General features: G+C 49.8%; 1 protein-coding gene across 4 annotated transcripts in view; it reads right to left on the bottom strand.

The window, feature by feature from the left end:
• Nucleotides 1-16,690, bottom strand: part of NRP2 (neuropilin 2) — an 88,691-nt gene extending 72,001 nt beyond the window's left edge. For all 4 annotated transcript variants that reach the window (XM_053947490.1, XM_053947489.1, XM_053947492.1 and 1 more), the window contains exons 1-2: nucleotides 16,465-16,690; nucleotides 4,573-4,750 (exon numbers count right to left, since the gene is read on the bottom strand). In XM_053947490.1, the coding sequence (XP_053803465.1) occupies nucleotides 4,573-4,750; nucleotides 16,465-16,537 (251 nt within the window). In that variant the 5' untranslated portion in view covers nucleotides 16,538-16,690. The remainder of the gene's footprint in view (nucleotides 1-4,572; nucleotides 4,751-16,464) is intronic.
• Between the last annotated feature and the right edge of the window lie 2,183 nt (nucleotides 16,691-18,873).

Below are 18,873 nucleotides of genomic sequence, written 5' to 3' on the forward strand. Positions count from 1 at the left end.
TGGCTGTGGGTACTGGGTCTGAATGCAGTTCTGCCTGCCACCTCAGCTCAAAGGAATTTGAGCCAGTGTCTCTGTGGCTCTCTAGGAAGAATGCAGAGCTGGTTTGTTCCAGTGCCCAGCTTTTTGGATGCTCAGGAGATGGCCATGCTGCCATAAGAGGCCTTCACTGGCCGTCCAAGCTGCATGTCTCACCCTTTGTGCTGTGGCATGTTGCTGCCAGTGTCCCCTGGCCAGCAGTGCTCTGCGAGATGGGCACTAGGAGCGTGCTGTCTGCCTGGCCAAATCTTGTTTCACTCTGGCCTTCAAGCTGGGAGCAGACATGTCTCCTCCTGCCATGCCTGCCCTGTATCCAGCACACATCAGGATGATTCAACTCTCTTTGCACCATTAGGGCACTTATGAGGTCACAGTGACCGCTGCATAAATTTCCTCATGATAGTGGACCCAGTTCCCGTTTCTTGAAACCTTCGGGACTCAACAGTGGGACTCAAAGACAGGAGGAAGAGTCTGACTGCAGCTCAATTTCCAGTTTGCCACCTCCAGCCTATTTTGGGAGTCCCCCGCCCCTGTCTCCAGAAACTTTCGCCAGCGTTTGGCATGTGCCACCAGAGGGGGCTGCGAGCCGCGGCAGCGGTCCCCTAACTCCTTCCCAGGCAGGGATCCCACCGACGGCAACCCAGTTGCAGTATGTGTTGGAAATGGCTGCAGAAAAATCCACTGGCCATAGTCTGACTTTTTTAAAGCACCGTTCCTCTGGAGCAGATGTTATAATTCAGCTGGAAGGTCTTCTGCTGGCAGAGGAAGCACGAGTATGTCCACTGCAGCCTGGAGGGAGTGTGCCTCTGCTGCGTGCGCATGGCCCAGCCTAACTCTCGGGCAGGGTCAGCTGAGTGTGCCTGGGGGTGGCAGAGTCAGTAGCCAAACGCAGGAGGGAGCTTTTAGTGGTTCAAGGAGAAGACCAGCAGCGGGAGGGTGGCACAAACCGAAAAGGTGGTTGGTCATAAACACAGTGACTCATGCATAGCTGAGGTTTTGAACTTGGATTTTCCAAGCAAGCAGAGCAGACAGTACAGCAAAATGACAATTAAGAAGGAGTGGACAGCTTAGCTACATGACTGCAAAAGCTGGGGTATAGCTGTCCCTGTTGCCCACTTATTGCAAACGGTTCTCTCCTGGGATCCCAAATAAACCCCAGCATGCACAAGACTGCCCAGCAACCCCCATATTACACAGAGGTGGAAACATTTCACCACAGCAGCAGCCTGCTCTTTTCCTCTGGATGCCACTTCCCTGTTCATTGAACAGATACCAATGTGGGGTGCAGTAGCTGAGCTACAGCTGCACTCGCAGCACAGACGGCAACAAACAGCCAGGCACTAGGATGATCATTTCCGAATAGCTCGGCAGATCTTTTATCAGACCATCAAACTTCCCTTTTGGCTCTGTCATTGCTGCTGTGGCCCCACAGCTGCAGGACAGCACAAACAATGGCCCAGGCCTGTACTCCCTGTCACAGCATGCCCACCCTCCCAACCACGGGAATCCCTGCTGGTGCACAACAGCCACAACAGCAGGAGGACACCAATTTTCTTAACCTAACGTGCTCCCAAAGCAAGACACTTCCTCAGAGCACAGATACAGCACTCAGAGAGAGATGTTCTGGGGCTTCAATTACACCAAATTACTCCTTTCATGATGGTGGTGATAGAGTGCAGTTATTAATGCAGCTGGACACAGCTGAAAAATAAAAGCCCAGATGTGCCTCCAGAAAACAACAGCAACAAGCAGCACTGAGCAGCCACCTCTGTCTGCCACCTTGGGCATCCATCCCTGGCTGATGCTTCCACCCTCCAGGCTGCCAAAGCTGCTCTCTGCAGCCAGCTCTTGCTCTGGCATCTAGGCAGCACCATGTTCATAGGCCCCTTCCAGCCAGCAGCTGGCCAAGGGGAAATCACTGACCTTTCCTCAGAGGCCCCCAGGGTGCCAGGCACAGTACAAAACACAGGAGGAAATGCCTCCTGTCCCAAAGGGAAATCCAAAGCAGATACAAGGAAGGCCAGAAGGGACACAGTAAAACTAAAAAGACTTTTGGAGACATTTTTGTAGGCTTTCAAATGGGTTTTAGGAATGTAAATGTTATGCTTTATGAGGGAGAAATAGCCTAATAAGGTAAAATGAAATGTTGAAAGAAGAAGCAACAGAGGAAGGGGTTATGGTGTTTACCTCTGGCAGCTGGAAGCACAGGCTAGCCCCATTGTTGCTCCAAGAGCTGCCAGGTAGCAACAGCAGAGCAGGGGACCTTGTCTGCCCAGAGAGTGAGTGCCTCCATGGAGTCCATCTGCCTGTCACCTTGATGTGAATGTGCTCTATATTAATAATGAGATGTCAAAAGGAGGGCTCTGCCCTGAGACTTTGATGTTGATCTCCTGCTCTTGTTAAGGTTCACACCTGCAGCTGCAATGAGGTCTTTGTTTCTTCATAAAAAACCCTCTGACACTCAGATGAGATTTATCACTGAATGGTGACCTATTATTAATGTAATGTAATGTAATTTGATGTATTAATGCCCAAGCTTTACACAGTGTCCATATTTGCCTCCTCCCGGTCAGTCACTTGAAATAATCTCACTCCTATCCATTTCTTTTAGGCCATGTTTATCATGCACTGTTTTCATTGTTCTGTTATGCTTCCTATCAAGCACTGTCCATGAAGCTCTTTCAAACCCACTCCTATTCAGTACTGGCTTGAGAGAGCAGGCATCCTAAGTCAGCTTGGCTCTCAGCTCACAGCTGTGGCCAGCAGAAGCTCAAGTGCAAGTGGATAAATCATATGTCACTTTAAGAAAAGCTCCCTTGAGCACATACACGCAAAAAGGGAAAAGGTGAGACCACACAGCAGCCACCCAGAAGATTGCCACAGTAAAGCAAAAAACAGCAAAGGGATAACCAACACCCCCAGAGCTCAAGCAGTCCTACTGAACACACCACCTGCAGCTTGGGACCAGACAATGCTCTCTCACAGGCAGCAAAACATGGCAAAAGTTGCAGAAGATGCTCAGAGCTAAAACTGGCACCTTCCTACAGGTAGAGGAAAAGTGTGGTGCCCATGGGGATTTCCAGCTCTCTGACCAACCTGTTTTTGCTTGCCTGAGACTTTGAAGAGGCAGAAGCTGGAGTCCTTCCTGCCCAGTTTGATCCCTGCCCTGCACACAACACTGTCCTGGCCAGTACATGCAGCATACTCTTCAGACTGCAAATGTGGGCCTATACAGCTTTATTACTGTGAATTTGGGGCAACTGCATTAGCTATGAGGAGGCTGTGCAGTTCAGCATTTTATGCAAGCAGCAATAAAATCTGATAGCAACTATCATTCTCACATCCACTGCAAGGCCTTGTTGTGTTCATCTATGCCCACTTTAAGCCTTTCTGTTCCTTCTCCCTTCTTTATACATAGGCCTGATCCTGCAAAGTGCTAAACACCTTGCACACACAGTGACTTCAGGGAGAGTTCATGGTGTTCAAAGCCTTATTAGCCCAGACTTTATCTGTAGGGGGTGACAAGATCCCCAATGACATCAATCAGCACACCTTCATTAGAGTTAGAGGAGCTATGCTGATTTATGATAGCTGAGGATCCAGCTCTGCACTTCATAACCTTCAGTACATCATCAAACCCATGCTGAATTCTTTGTTCTCCGCAGGACTGATTCTGCAGCTCCATAAATGCTTCCCCTGTTCCTTTGTCCTTTTTTACAAACAGAATTTCCCTCTCCATATGCAACCCCCTTTTAATCAACAGGACCAGTGTATCAAGCAGGACTGCTATGTCAGGCCTGTTTTAGGAGACCCCAAGCTCCTTCACACTCAGGCATCCCTGTAGTTGTGTGGATTCCAGATGAAACCCTCAGGTTTCTGTGTCTGCTGAGACCATGTTATTAACTCAGCCTTTTATGGCACCCTTTGATGCCTTTAATTATTCTTTACTAGTTGTTAATTGTTTTTCCCAGACATCTAGTTTCTGGGTCCTTTCTTAGAAGAAAAAGGGAATAAAAGGCAAAAAAAACCCCATCTCCCCAGTTTACCAAACACAGCATAAAAAGCACTATGGGAAGTCAGATCCAGCCCAAACGGCTCAGACCACCATGCCTGCAGCCTCACATGGCCCGAATTTGTCTCTCCAGCCACAGGGTGCTCTGCCATACCTCTGCCTAGTTACCCACCAGGAAATTGCTCTGCTCTCCCAGCATGGTTTAAAAGAAGAGTGAGGCTACTTCAATACAGAAAAAACAGTGGCCTTTTAACCATTTAACTAGTTGGATCTTGCTTTCAGGTGGTATCAGGCCAAGTTAAGAACTACAGGTTCATTGCAGAGTAGGCTTATCCTATGTGTCAAAAGCAGCATCTTACAACCTCACAGGCAGCCCTTGCTCTGGAAAGGTAAGGAGATGCAGCACTGTGGGGGCTCAGGGTGATGCTTGATTTCAAGTGGAAGGAAGTACAAGACCCATACCACTAGGCAAAAGCAGGAAGAGGAGGTAACTATGTACTAGAGAGCAAGAGGAAGGCTCTTACTTGCAGTCATGTTTTTCAATTTCGAAGTGAGGGTTGAAGTTGAGGATAATCTTCTGGTTGGATTCAGGGGTGTAGATGACCCATTCACAGTTCTGGTGGGAGGGATAGTCATTGGGGTACCCTGGCGAGGTGATGTACCCAGCATCCTTGGAGTTCAGGCGACCCCCACATGGCTGAGCTGCAGAGACACAGAAGGGAACAAGGCATTGAAAGACATTCTGGGCATCAGGTGTGCACAGCAGGTCTCCCTGGGCCACTGATAGGAGTGGTCTGATAAAGACCATTCTCCAGGCCATTGACATCCCTTTGGTACTCTAATATTGATATTCATCTCTGGGCAAGGAGAATTATTCTGCAGAACAAATATACTCCTTCCCCTCCACCTCCTGCCACACTTACATACCACATTTCACACAGACCAGAAAAGAGAAATGAATGCTCTTGCCAAGGCAATTACAGAGCCATAAAGTAAGAGACAGATTGATATCAGATCATCTGTAGCTGCCTCATTTTATCCCTTCTTTTGCCTCCTTTGCAAGCTGCTCTGTGTCAGTCTCCCACAGCTGCCTCAGGAGACACCAGAATTTAGACACTACAAATTCAATCCAGCTGCAGGAGGGCAGAAAGCTGTGTTGTTTCCAGAGAAGGAAACTGAGGCATGTCAGGCATGCTGGTGAGCCCAGACCCCCCTACACACTGTGTGGCAGAGCTGAGGACAGTACCTGTCCTTTCTGGCCCCAGCCTGCAAGTCCATGAAAACCCCTCTCCGTTTGCTGGGCTCTCCCTCCCCAACCCGCCTGCCCCAGCAAACACGTCTCAGCAGACTTGCAAGCTAACCCATCCACTGGAGCTGCAGACACAGATAATCAGCAGCGGTGGTTTTGTGGGACTAGCCCACAAATGGCTGGCAATGGCTGCGTGGTAAGCAGAGGAAGCTCTCTCAGCTTTGGGCTAGAACAGGCCCTAGAGGGCGATTTTGTAATCAAAAAAACATTTAATCTCATGAATGCTGCAAATCAAATTTATTATTGCATTACTTGCTGGGAGGAAAATCTGCATCATGGGGTCACTTGATAATGCACTACAAATCCCAAAGTCCCTTTCTCCATGGGGCCCCCATTGTGTGTCCTGCTTTCCCTACTCCCCTGCCACCCCCTTGTATCAGCATCCAGGCCCACAGGCTGCAACAGCTGCCCCCAGAAGACAGTATTGCCTCTTCATACCCAGCAAAACACACAAAACCCACCAAAATGGACAAAACCCAACAAAACCCTAAGTCCCTCCATAGGGCAGGCTGGCAGGCACACGGGGTTACCCTGGTCCCACACTGTGGAAAGTTCTCCTCCCTGACAATAAGCAGTGGGGTACAATGTGGGATAAAAACCTTAATGGGATGTTCCCACCGTCAGACCCTGGACATGCAGGAGGGTGCAAGTGGGTTTTCCCAAGGCCCATGTTTGCATGCCCTGAGATGGAGGCTGCAGCACAACCCACACCCCCCAAGGGAGCCAAGGCACAGAGAAGCATCACCCTTGATATAGGAGGGTAACCACACATGCCAGCAGCTCCCTGAGCAAAGGGTGTGTTCCATGGTGCTCCCCACTGCCTCGGTCCTGAGGGATGTTCCTCTCCCTCCACAGCAGCACTCACTGCAAAGCCCCAGGACCACCCAGGAGAAGCAAAGCAGTGCAGATTGTGTGGCCTCAACCCCTTGCTGTGGGTCTGGCTCTGTTCCTCTGCCACAGGGTTTGCCAGGTCCCAGGGGTGTCCCCTGCCAGGCTGTCACAAGTCCACCAGCTCTCGGGAGGGACATCCCAGCCTGCATTCAAACTGCCCTCTTGCCAGAGCCAAGACGAGCAGCAGGAGTCAAGCAGGATGCCTCAGCAGTAATGCTTCCTGGTAAAAACGCACTTTGAATAAACAACGTGCTGCCTGCACAAAATGCACGTGTCCTGTGCAAAAACAAGGGCAAAAAGGAGGGCCCTTCATGGGCCAGTGAGGCTTCCTTTGCTGTGGAAAAACTCTCAGTTTCCCCCATGTTTTTCATGCCCTCTAACACATTCATTCTTCAAAATAACTTTCTTCTCACACACCCAAAGGGAGATCTGCAGCTTTCCCTTTTTCTTAAAATAATCCTGTAAGTATCCTGAAAAATACAAGGGGAAAAAATGCAGCACTGCCATGAAGAGCTGAGAATACCAAAAAACATCTGGTTTTGTTCCACAGGAGAGATTGCTCAACACACAAACATTTACAAACCTACATTCTTGCACAAATATCTTCTCTCAGGAAGGCATATTTGCCCACACATGTGTTTATGTGGGTTTGGAGGGAGGGAGAGAAAGAGACATTCACGTGGAAAGAAGAAATTCGTGGACTTGTTGACATCAATGTACAAATAGACGTGTAATTCACACTTCACTCATGTACGCACTTTCACACCTTCTCATAAAAATTCACACCTCGTTTGCACACATGTCCACCCCCTCCAGCAAAGAAAAATATTCAAGCTGCAGATTATTTTTCTTGGAAAGGGCAAAGTCTCGAAACAATGAAAATACAGTCGATCCTTCCACACCTCGTGATTCCCTCCCCGTCTCTCCAGCTTTCACACACATGCTACCCGCTAGGCTGATACCACCAACATCACCCACCACTCAGAAGCTGCTAGCCCCTTACTCATGCCGGATACCGTGAACACCCTGTGAGCCCTTGCAACTCAACCAGTTGGAGGGGAACTGTCATGTGAACAGAGATGTCAGCTCTTCCCCAACAAATGAACTCAGGAGCAGAAACACAGTTCTACCCTGACCTTGAAACTTCTCCTTTGCCCTGCAAGGCCATCGCAGTTCAGTGGGACTGAGCTAAAGAAAATCCTAGCCTTGATCCTAATTTCAGGTCAGCTTGGTACCCAAATTAGTCTGTTGGTGCCAGTGAGGACAGCCTGAGTGAGAGGCGCTGGAGCCCAGCTCCCTGCAGCTCAGCTCCCTGCAGCTGAGATCTTTCCAGCAAAACAGGACCAGCAGGTGAACCTCCCAAGTAAACACAAGCACCAGCCACATCCCTCAGGTGTTCAGATATCACCAGGAAAATGTCACCATCTTCCTGGATCAGTGAAAGTCTCCCAGCTGCAGGAAAGCTTATCTGTGTCTCTCAGAGAAACATATTTTATCCTCTCATTCATTCCTACCCAAGAAGTCTACAGAAATGAAGGGGGCTACTTCAGTACAGCACTGCCTTGCCCATATGGTGGGCAATAGCATACCAGGAACTCAAGGCTTCTTAGACTTATCTGAAGAGGAAAAATTACTTCAATATCTATGTAATTGTTCTGTTGGGCTTTTTCTCTTTGGACTCACAGGTATCTAGCAGGTGAATACCTGCAATGAGAACAAAAAAATCTGTCACCATGTCCACTGATGGGCATAGGGTTTGACTCAGCAGTTATGCCAACCACTGTCCTTCTGTATGAAATATGGCCTGCTTTGTATACAGTAGGGGCTCAAACTTTTATGTAAATGGATTCTTACAAACTGATGCATTGCACCCATGCAAAAGAAAAAAAAAAAAAAAAAAAAAAAAAAGGTTAGTGTCATGGCTACTGCTCAGTCTGTATGCATTGGAAGCAAGACATGTTCCATAGCTAATGGACTTCAGCAGCTTTTGCCAGCCCTGAATTCACTTAATAAAATTAAAATTAAATTCTGAAGTACAAGCCAAGTCTGCCAGGTGCATGGGACATCCCGTTGCTCAGTAAGCAAAATGCAGGCATTGAAAGCAAACTGCTGTGGCCCCTGCCAGTCCACATGGTAGAGGGATCAGTGGAGTGCTGTGCCAACAAGGCCACAGGAGAGCAGTAGGGCTCCTCAAGGGAGGCTAGAGAGGTCAATACTCCTTGGCAGTGTTGGAGTAGTCTATGGTCAGGTTGGGAAATCTGCAGACTCCTCTTTTCATTAAGGTTCACCATAACACAAATTATCCCTGCAACCTCCTCTGTGCAGGGCCACCCCAACAGGGGAACTATACCAGAGGATGACAACCAAGCCATAGGGATGGGAAAAGAAGACCTGGAGAAGGTCATGAGGTGCAAAATCCTGCAAATGCTGCATTGTACAGTGCACAACTCCAAAGTTTCCCACGGAGATGGGTATCAGCAGCTGAGCTCCTCACACTTTACAAGGCAGACAGACACCTCTTTCTGTGTGTGCCTTGGTCTGCTGGAGACACCCAGCCTGATGAAGTCTCCTCCTGCCTCCCCCAGCCCACAACAAGCAATCATCACTCAGAGGACCCAGAAATAACAGCCAGGCCCCAGGAACCTTCACCTACACTTGGGGCTTTTCAGCTCTGCAGCTCATCAGGCACATGCTGAAACCTTAGGCCGGGAGCAGAGCATTCTCCTACTTGAATTTCCTGCCGATTAAACCCCTCTGGATTTCCCTCACCCCAGGAGAGCAGGGCTCACTGTTATTGTTGGACCTTCCACACAGAAACTAAAGCCAACTCTGCCTGTAACAAAAATAATCATCACCAGAGAGGCCCATTTCACAACAAACATACATACTACAGTCTCTCAGAGCTTGCAGTGTCCAGCACAAAACTACCATGTGTTTTGATCTACTGAGCTCCATTTACTTTTGGGATATCTTTCAGGGCTGCACACAAAAATTAGGGTGTTCTGGATGCCTTACAAGGAGCAGCAGCATCACTGTCTGTGCTGCTTGAAAAGAGCAGCCTTTGAGCACAGCAAAGGAACAAGGGAGAGAGACATAGGCATTCCACAGCAGGCAGATGCACTGCCTAGCCTTGCCATTTCTCTTCTGGCATGAGGCCCTCCAGACCAACTTCACACTCTCATTCAACCACTGCAGAAGATTTCCATGTCCCAGGATTCAGCACTGATTCAGCACTGTCCCAGGATTCAGCACTGGGCAGAGATTTGCACCGTCAACCCTCTGACCGCACAGCAAAATACAGGTGCTGGCACACATGACCCACTTCTCTCAGAGCTGCTGAACTTGGCTCGAGCCCTTGCACAGGAAACCCATGTTTCAGTTCTGTTTGTCACACAGCTCTTCAAAGATTAGAGTTTTTCAAGGTCCATGCGTGTCCAAGCACTTTGCCAAACCCTGGTATGGAGGAGACAAACAGATCTCTTCTGCCAAGGATTCATTACCATTAACGCTCATCCTGCCTCACTTCCCGAGCTCTGACCCTGGCTGGGCACAGCTAACGTGGCAGGGGATTTCACCCCAAACCACAGAGCACAACTTTCGCAGGAGGCACGAACACAAAATATGAACTCTCAGACTTAAATCATATAGTTTAACCATTGGCCAAGGAGAGAGACATAGTGCAGAGGAAGCTAATAAGATTAGATGTTTTATCCCCAGTAGCATAGATCATTTTAGCAGAAGTGTGTTTGCTTTGGATTGCAAGATAAAGCTTCAAAGGCTTCCTGAACAAATTAATGGACAAACACACCCAAACAACACAAGGCTCTTACATGCACATTTCATTCCGGAGCACTACCCACATCCACATCTTGAGATTTCACACAATCAGGGAGAGTCTCCTGAACATTTAATTAAGGAATTTTACCAGTTTAAGTAAAATTTCACTTTAAAGTAGAGACACAGTGAAGTAGAATTTAAAGACTGCTTTTGTGATTTGAACTAGGATTGTGTTCAATTGAAAGTGTCTCAAGCCTGTCATGAGACAAGCTCATAAAACACTGTCTGGGCTTAAGCAAGAAAGGAACTCGCCAATCCATCAGTTGAGGAATGCAGCCATTTGACTGCTTCCTAAGGCAACTGGGAAGGGATGCAATATATTCATTTTATAGCACTGGACAGCAGTGAAAGGGGAACACCAAAAAGCTCAGCAAATGGGATATTTTAGCTCTGAGCCTTTGCAAAAAAAAAAAAAAAAAAAAAAAAAAAAAAGGATATAATTTCAAATTATTTTTAAATAAGAAGGAATGTTGGAGGAAGGAAGAGAGAGAAGATTTGGAGACTTCTGATAACTGCAATTTCTCCCCCCCCCCATGTTAATCCACAAAAGAATTAAGTAGAAACCTTGAAATAGAGACCTACTCAAGCTTCACCATGAAAAATGAGAGGGCCAAATCCTGCATGCAAATCCAGGTAATTTGCTTTGAAATCACTGGAGTTCAGCTGATTTCTACCCCTGGGGCTCTGGATAGCCACCTTCCAGGGGATGACATCGCTCTATAGCACTTGAGCCAGTGACAACCTTGACCTTTAAATGTCCATCCTGTCCAACCTCTGGTCTGATATATTTGATGAGATTTTATATGGTGTTTATCCACCTTCATTAACTTTATTATTTGTCATATATCAGAAGCAAATGCAATTCCAATAGGGTAACCAACTTAATAGTGATAGTCTTTCTATAGATATGTGTACACACAATTCTCCCAGCTTGCCTGCGAATGTAATCTGTGGGTCTGGAATTACAACTCTTGGCTGCTCCAGTAATCATCCCGGAGAGCATGCGAGTGTGTGTGTACACATGCAAGAGAGGCAGATTACTGCATTTTGAACTTGGAGAAATCATGCCTGCCTCTCCGTTAGGCTCCCAGGGGCTTGAAATCTCATGGAAACACACTGCCATCTCCCAGGAATAGGTGGCAGCTTTAGGAGACCCTCAAGCTGCACATCAGGAAGTTTCTGAGTAAAACTCTCCCGTACTGCAGGCAGGGAAACAGAAGCTTGAACCTTCCTGCATGGCAGCCTGCCACCCTACCTATAGGCTACATGAGGAAAAAATATGATGGTGAAAATTTGCTGAGCCATCCCCATTAATGCTGTCAATAACAAGCTCATTCAAGGGCCATGGAGACAAGAGACATTTCTAGTTGTACACATGGAAAAAGGTTTCCCCTAGAATTCCTCTCTAAACAGCTTCAGCCTTGATGAAAGGTGTTCAATGCCTCTGAAATACTAATTAGTATTATTATTACAAAAATTCCACCAAGAAAAAAAGCTTATCTATCTCCCCCCACCCCCTCCCAGCTTCCTCACACCTTTTGAATTCATCTGTCAGGGTCCATTCTGAAACTGAATCCTTTTTTCCCCATCAGGCAGTGGCAGTTTACCCCTGACTCTTTCCCACAGCGGCTGGCAGAGCCTCTCAATCTCACAACACCCCTGGCTTGGCCCTCCCTCCCAGGGGCCCTGATGGAGCCTCAGAGCACAATGCAGTACCTTGGCTGCAAAGAGCCCCATGGATGGGAAAGGAGGGAAGCAGCCTCTCCTGAGCCACTCAGAGAGCCCTGCCATGGGTCCCCCCCCATGCATGCTGCTGAGCAGTAGTGGCTTCAGCCTTTGGTACTGGTGGTGAGGCTCAGAAGTAGCTGGGTTTGAGCATGCTGTCAAAGTTATTGCACATTCTGGTGAGTGCCTTAAACACATTGTTACCTGCTGAGCACATATTCCACAGTCAAACAGAAAGGGAGGAAAGCTGCAGTGAGCTTGGGGTGTGCATGAGGGTGAAAGTTGTCAGGGGGCTCTGGGTTTGTGAGGGACAACGCAGAGAAGGGATGGATGCAGAAGTGTGCGTGTGTGACAGCAGCAAGGCTGGTGTGGCTCTGTATCTAAGAGGCAAGGTAGAGATCTGTGTGCCTGTGAAGAGATAGGAGGACTCAGGGAGATTATGTGTGTGTGTGTCTACATGCAGAAGGAGTTTTCCTCCTTCCTCTTTCTGCATGCAACCCTTTAAAAAAAGGGGGTTCAAAGAAGCCTTTCAATAAAACGTAAGCAGAATAAAAGGACAGCATCCTTTTGGCTTCACCATCTTCCTAGAAGGGACATAGAAAAGGGCAAGCACTCAAGCCCTACAAAGACAGCATTTCACAGCGACGGGTGACCCACCAGGACAGCTGGGCAGATGTCTTGCCTTTGTCTCAAATGCACAGGGAGAAATGAGGGCAGGTTTCAAAGACCTGGAGCCCAGTATTTTGTCTCTGGAGCCCATTTTCTTTGACTCATCAATTATGAAGACAGGGGAAGATGCAGCCAGACAGAAAGTCCTTACAGCTATCCACCCCTGCAAGTTATACTTCAGGCTATTTTACATGCCAACCTGTTGCTTGTACCCCTTTTCCCAAACTGCTTGGGTCACCTCAAAGAGGCTGTAGCTGGAGCCCAGCCTCCCAGCATTACTCTAGCTGTCCTCCCTGATTCGTGGGCACCGCTTGCACATAGAAAGGGTTACAGATCCAAGTTGTGATTTCGAGTGTTTGGCCCCGTGCCTGCTGACCTCGTGCTGACAAACCTCTCCTCTGTGTCTGTGTTTGTGTCTTTTCACTGCACAGGCATCAAGCTCGGCTCAGGATCTGGCCTTCCGAGATTGCGTTTTGGCTCAGGCAGGGAGCAGGCTGACCCTTGGATTCTGAGTGTGATTAAACGCATGCTACTGTAGCGCTAAGCCGTGTGCAACACTGTTAGCAACAGCCCTGATTTATGTTGTTGCTAGTATTGCGGTTTCCACCAGGGTGTAGACAGGGATTTCGAAAATAGCCCAGCTACCTCTTTGTCTGTGTGTGTGTATTATAATTAGAAATGTGTCAAAGGGCTGTTACAGAGTGAGGATGGAGCTGGAAACGTTCACACCCCACTTCTGCCCCCACCCCCGAGCTGACACCATCAGCCCCAGCTTGGGTGTGTGCAGGCACATCAGCTCTCTGCACTTCCCGGATTAGACAACTGTATTCCCAAGGCTCCATGGGGGCACGGTGGTGGTGACTTCACTACACAATGGAGAACAAGTTTAACAGCTTCCAATTTGCTCTCAGGTTGCTGCAATCTGCCCCCCCCACCATGGCTAAATGACAACTTTTTTCTATTTTGATTTCAGATAGGATCATGGGGCTCAGATGTAGACAATTTATTTTCCTAGCACAGCTGGTCTGTCAGAGGTCATATAATTTGGCAGCAATCCCAGTGCTTAAAAATTAATTTTTCCTTATTAATACAACTGGGGGTCCCACAGGATAGGATCCCAGCCTTATCTGAACCTGACAGCTTCCTAAACCCCATGAAGGATGCTTTCTCCTCTCAAGCTATCTGCAGTACAAGGCCACCGTGCCCCGGTGCCTGGCAGCACTGGAGGTTTCTGCTAGGAAACCAACCCGCCTGCCGGGACCGGAAATGCTGCCTTCTCCAGCCCAGCAAAGTGGGGTGCTTTCTCTTTTTAACCTTCTAAAGCCACACACAAGGTACCAAACACAGAGAAGATATTGGGAAGGAGGGGGGGGGGGCGGGGAGGGGGGGAAGAAGGAGCAAGACAGGGAGATGGGAAGCGCTTCCATAGAGCCTTCTGGGACCATGCATGCCTGTCACTCCAGACACCACATACTATGATTTTCGGTAGCAGTAAAACCAGGAAAACAAAATGCAGCATCCTAACCTGGGTCAGAGCCCCCCACCGAGCTTGTATCAATGGTTTTCAGTGATGATCTGACGACTATCTGATTCCTCGTCTAAAAAAGCTTTTGTTTCCAGTAAGAGCTGAGTTAACAGCACACAGGCATAAGGCACTACACTCAGTGCTTGTGTGGGTGTGTGTGTGTGCATGTTTGTATGTGTGGCCATGCGCTTGCTTGGCAGCAATTTGTTTTGGTCCCACTCCCCACCTTGCTACATCTCCTAAGTCACTACTAAAAATAATAGCTTTTAAGTAAACTGTTTGGAAGGCTTCAGAGTGAGCTTTGCTCAGAGCTGCATAAACATCATTCAAACAGCTCAGTACTTGGGTCACTCAAATCTGTTACTTTCTTACTTCATTGCTTTTTACGGGAAAATGAAAAACACACAGCCATCGAACCTTTAGATTTATCTTCACGGGTCTCCCACCCACTCTCCTCCATGGTTATCTCAGGGTTTGCTTGGCTACATACAAATTGGTAGCTGCACTGTTTATCTCTTACTGTAGAAATATTGCATGAGGTTTTTTTTCCATGTGGATTATCATATTATTGTCTATTAAAAACGTCTCCCCTCTCTACTAACCTCCCTTAGGGAACCTAAAGAGGGACTTTCATAATGGGGGAAGGCTTTCAGATACACCAGACTGAAACATAAATCCATCTACCTCTGGCATATTTCCCTTACTAGGCTGGCTAATTTACTGAAGCTGAGTGTAGCCTGATCGAGGTTTGCATCCCATTACCCCGTACCTTTGCTCGCCGTGCTGGCAATAAAGTCATTTGACCGGATTTGCAGCCACACATCATTATCTCGCCAAACCACCGCTGGTGTCGGCCACAGAGAGACAACTTCCTTGCTGGTTCCAACACCATGTGATGCTCTGCTTAGCCGGGAAAATCCCGCATTCAAATAAACACTGCTTACAGCGCCTGAATGGCCTGAGGGACACGGTTTCCTCAAACATCTTCCTAGTTAACAGTCCTGATGCCGATCTCACTCCAGGATAGAAGGAGGTGAACACGTGGACACAGGCACACACTCGGGCTCAGCGGCCACAGGGATCACAACCAGACTGGCCAGTGCACCCTCAGGAGCCAGCCTCAGGTTACAGCCCGATCTGCCACAACACAAAACCTGCTCCAGGAGATCAGGAGCAGGCAACAGGGATCTTCTGAAAACACTGTTGCACTTAGCAAGGGGCTCCCAGGACACTGCCCTTTCTCTTCATCCCATCAAGTGCCTATTCGTTTTCCTGCTTGAACAAAAGATGAGATTTTTTTTCTTTCCTTTTTAACTGTAAGGAAGGAGGTGATGCCAACCGGCAGCTGAATGTTTATCGGCAATGTCTGCGCTTCGCACTGCAAAAGAGAGGGATTTTCTCAGGCAGCAGAGACTCCCTCACTTCCCCTTTTCAAGGGGGAAGTTGGGCGGCCACACAGCTCCGGGGCAGAAGGCAGAATGTACTCTGCCATCATCTAACGCTGCTCGGGTCAGACCGCAGCTCAGGGCCCGGAGCCATGTCCCGAGGCCCCGACTAACGGGAAGGCAAATCCACAGCCCAGCAGCTGCTGGCTTGGCACTACCGTCCTGCCAGGCAGCTCCTGGGCACAGAAGAAGCCCCGAGAGAGCACTGGACGGCAAATCCTTTTCCTCCAGAGACTGTTCCAGATAGGGACCTTATTGCCCCCACTAGCGAGATTCAAACCCAGTGGCCGGGGAGCACAGGGCCCAGCGTCAGCCTGTCCCACTCCTGTCCCCATGCCGAAGCAACGCGAAGACGGGTTTCATCCCCGCACCTCCTGACTGTCCAGCCTAGCTCGTCAGCGAGGAACTGAAAAACACACTCGCGTCCCAATACGTGCCATGAACCCGCCTTGTCCTGGGACAGCCCAGCGTTTGCAAAGTGCGTACAGGTCCCGCACGTACCGCGGGTAGCTTTTCCCGAGGGTGCCGCCGCTGCCGCTAAGCTTCACCCGCTCTCAGCTCTGCACGGCCCCGGCTGCCTGCTCCCGCCAGACGATTTTAATTTCTCACCTAAAGTTTCCCGAGGTTGCAACCGGCGCGGGGCCGCGGACATTCGGATGCGGGTGTTCGACATGTGGCTGGTCCTTACCGCTTCCCCCCCCTTCCCCGCAGCTCCCCAAAAAACCAGCACGCAACTTTCCAGTGCGGCTCCATCGCCTCGCCCCTCCACGCCGGGCACTGGGAGCCGCACGGCTGCAACCGCTGCGCTCCTTGCCGGGGGTGCGCCATCCCCGCCCCGCCACACGCATGAACCCCTCCAAAACCCGTGCTGCGAAAGCTGCGTGGCGCGGCCGATCGCTCATGCATTCCCTAAATTTATTCCCACGCAAAGCATCTATACGTGAGACCGGGACCGCGCCCGGGAACCCGAAAGTTGGGCGGACGGGGACATCCCCCATTCCTGAGGGCGCCTTACCTGTCTCCGCCGTGCCTCCAGAGCCGGGCAAGCACAGCCCTAGAAATCCCCAGGCGAGAAGAAACGTATCCATCCTCCGGAGCAAATTATAAAAAAACCCGAAACCCACAACGCAAGACCCGAGGCTGCGGGGCCGGGCTTCGCCTCTCTACCCCGGGCGCGCCGCGCCCCGCGTGGGCGCCCCACTCGCGACCAGCTCCGGCGGGGCTCAGCGAGGGGCGGCGGCGTTCCCCGCACAGGGGCTGCGGGGCGGGCGGTGCCGGCGGAGCGCCTCTCCCCTAGGGCGACCCGCGGGGCCGGCGCCTCGGCATCCCCCGGGGCGCGGCGGCGGTAGTGCGGGCTGGGGCGCCGTCTGCGCCTCCTCTCCCTCCCCGCCGGCGCCTCGCAGCCTTTTCAGGCAGGGCGGCATGTGGCTGTCAGCGCCGAGTGCCGGCACCGCCCCCCGCGCCCCCCCGCCCGCCCGCGCACCGCCCCGCGTCCGCGCACCGCGCCGCCCCCGCGCCCCGCCCCGCTCGCCCCGCCCGTGGGCAGCGCGGCCGCCCCGCTGCGCGGGGGCCGGGGCAGCGCGGGGCGCGGGGTGGCTCCGCGGAACCGGGCGCGTCCCAGCCGCGCTGCCCTGCCGCGGGTGCCGGCCGGCCCCCGCCCGGGCGCTGACGGCCCCGCAGCGCGGGCAGGAACCAAACCCGATGGAAATAACGGCAAAAGAGTCGGCTGTGCGAAGGGAGACACCCAGAAATTGTCGGATGGGGGAGCATCAGGACAAGGATTGTCCCTGCTCGTGGGCTTCCGCCGCTGCCGGCCGAGACCCAGAAGCGCCGAGCCTCGACCAGAGCCGCCTGCGAGAGCGGAGAGCGGCAGCGAGAAGCAGACGCTGGCACCCACGGTGCGGTGCAAAGGCTGCTACAAGGGACAAATGCAAACCCCCTCCGGGACTGCACCACAGTTGACTTCCACGCTCCAAACCCGTTTTCTCCGAGATGCTTTTTAAAAACACAGACCAAGAGCAGCATTCACATAGCCATCCTAGCAGCGCTCCTAAAGTTTGTTCGCCTTTGCCTTGTGAGGGTGGGGAGTCTCTGACCGAGCTGGAACTGCTGGGATCGTGCGTTAACTTGTTGCTTATATTCACAGACCACAACAGGCTTAAAAGCTGGCATCTGGCAAACTGGGGCTCACACCTCCATCCTCTTGGCGAGGTGAAATTTCAAAGCAAGTGAAATGAGCCCCAAAACCCTGCACCAAAAAGCTGTTTAAAAACAATTCCTTTATGTTGTTGATGAGTCCCTAGATTTTAGATTCCAACTTCCAAATAAACAGTAGACAAAACGATTAAAGCTATGTTATCTCAGTTTTTTAAAGTTGGTAATTAGTGAAAAGATACTGGCATGTGGCAGAAGTGAGATACATCATTGTGTGGGTGAGAGGGAAAGTAAGAACATTTCACTGGTATTCATTTAGGGTGATGAGACTAATTATTTTGTACTCTGCTGTCTATCAGTTACGAGTAGCATTACCAGCTCACGTCAATGAAATCACGATGCCAACCTGTTTAAGCACATTCACACAACACAAATGCTTAGAGTTCCTCTGAGGCCAGTGGAAGTTCATTGACAGCAACAGATTTGGCCTGACAGATAGATCTGATATTTCAGCCGTTATCCTGAGGCTGTAGCATCCTTCTTCCTTCTGTGTGTTTTGATACCTGATTTTGCATCTTCTGTGGCTCAAGTCAATGCAAAGCCAGTGGCAATAGAGTCTACTGTCTTATTTATTGTATTTTGATGTGGAATTATGCAACTATTATTTACTACTTGCTTATAGTTAGACTACTATCAAGCTAGCTAAGTGTGATTTTTTGCATGTATAAATAGCCCTTGCAAAACATAACACAGATATCAGAGTGTAATATAAACCCACAGCATGAATCATTCCTTTCTTAAGACATGTATGGAAAAGGAAGAGGTTACCAAGCCCTAATCAGAGACAGCCCCATCTCACGTACCATATGGCACAGGGGCAATTTTTCTTCCCTTATGTTCAGTTTCTCCTAGTTAAGGTCAATAGAAGAGGGCAAACAAAACCTTGAACTGATAACAGCTCTAATCTGTTACTGAATGAAGAGAAGATAACCCTAGGAAAGAAAATGGTGATGGGAAATGAAGTTACCTGCTGCTCCACAGAGGTTTCTCTCAGCTGCTTTTCAGTTGTTCTCCACAAATCCAGCCCTGTATTTAGTGTCGGATCTCTAGTCTCCTCTCCCCAGCATGCCACTGTCAGGAAAGGAAAGGCACACCTAAAGAACCAGGCACTGCTGCTGTAGTTTCTACCACTGCAAGTGTTCAGGACAGGATGAATAATAGAGCTGGTGATACCTATTACTTCAGCTCAGGCAGAAGAACATCAAAAATA

The sequence above is a fragment of the Vidua chalybeata genome, chromosome 7 (genome assembly GCF_026979565.1).
Source record: "Vidua chalybeata isolate OUT-0048 chromosome 7, bVidCha1 merged haplotype, whole genome shotgun sequence".
Taxonomy (NCBI): domain Eukaryota; kingdom Metazoa; phylum Chordata; class Aves; order Passeriformes; family Viduidae; genus Vidua; species Vidua chalybeata.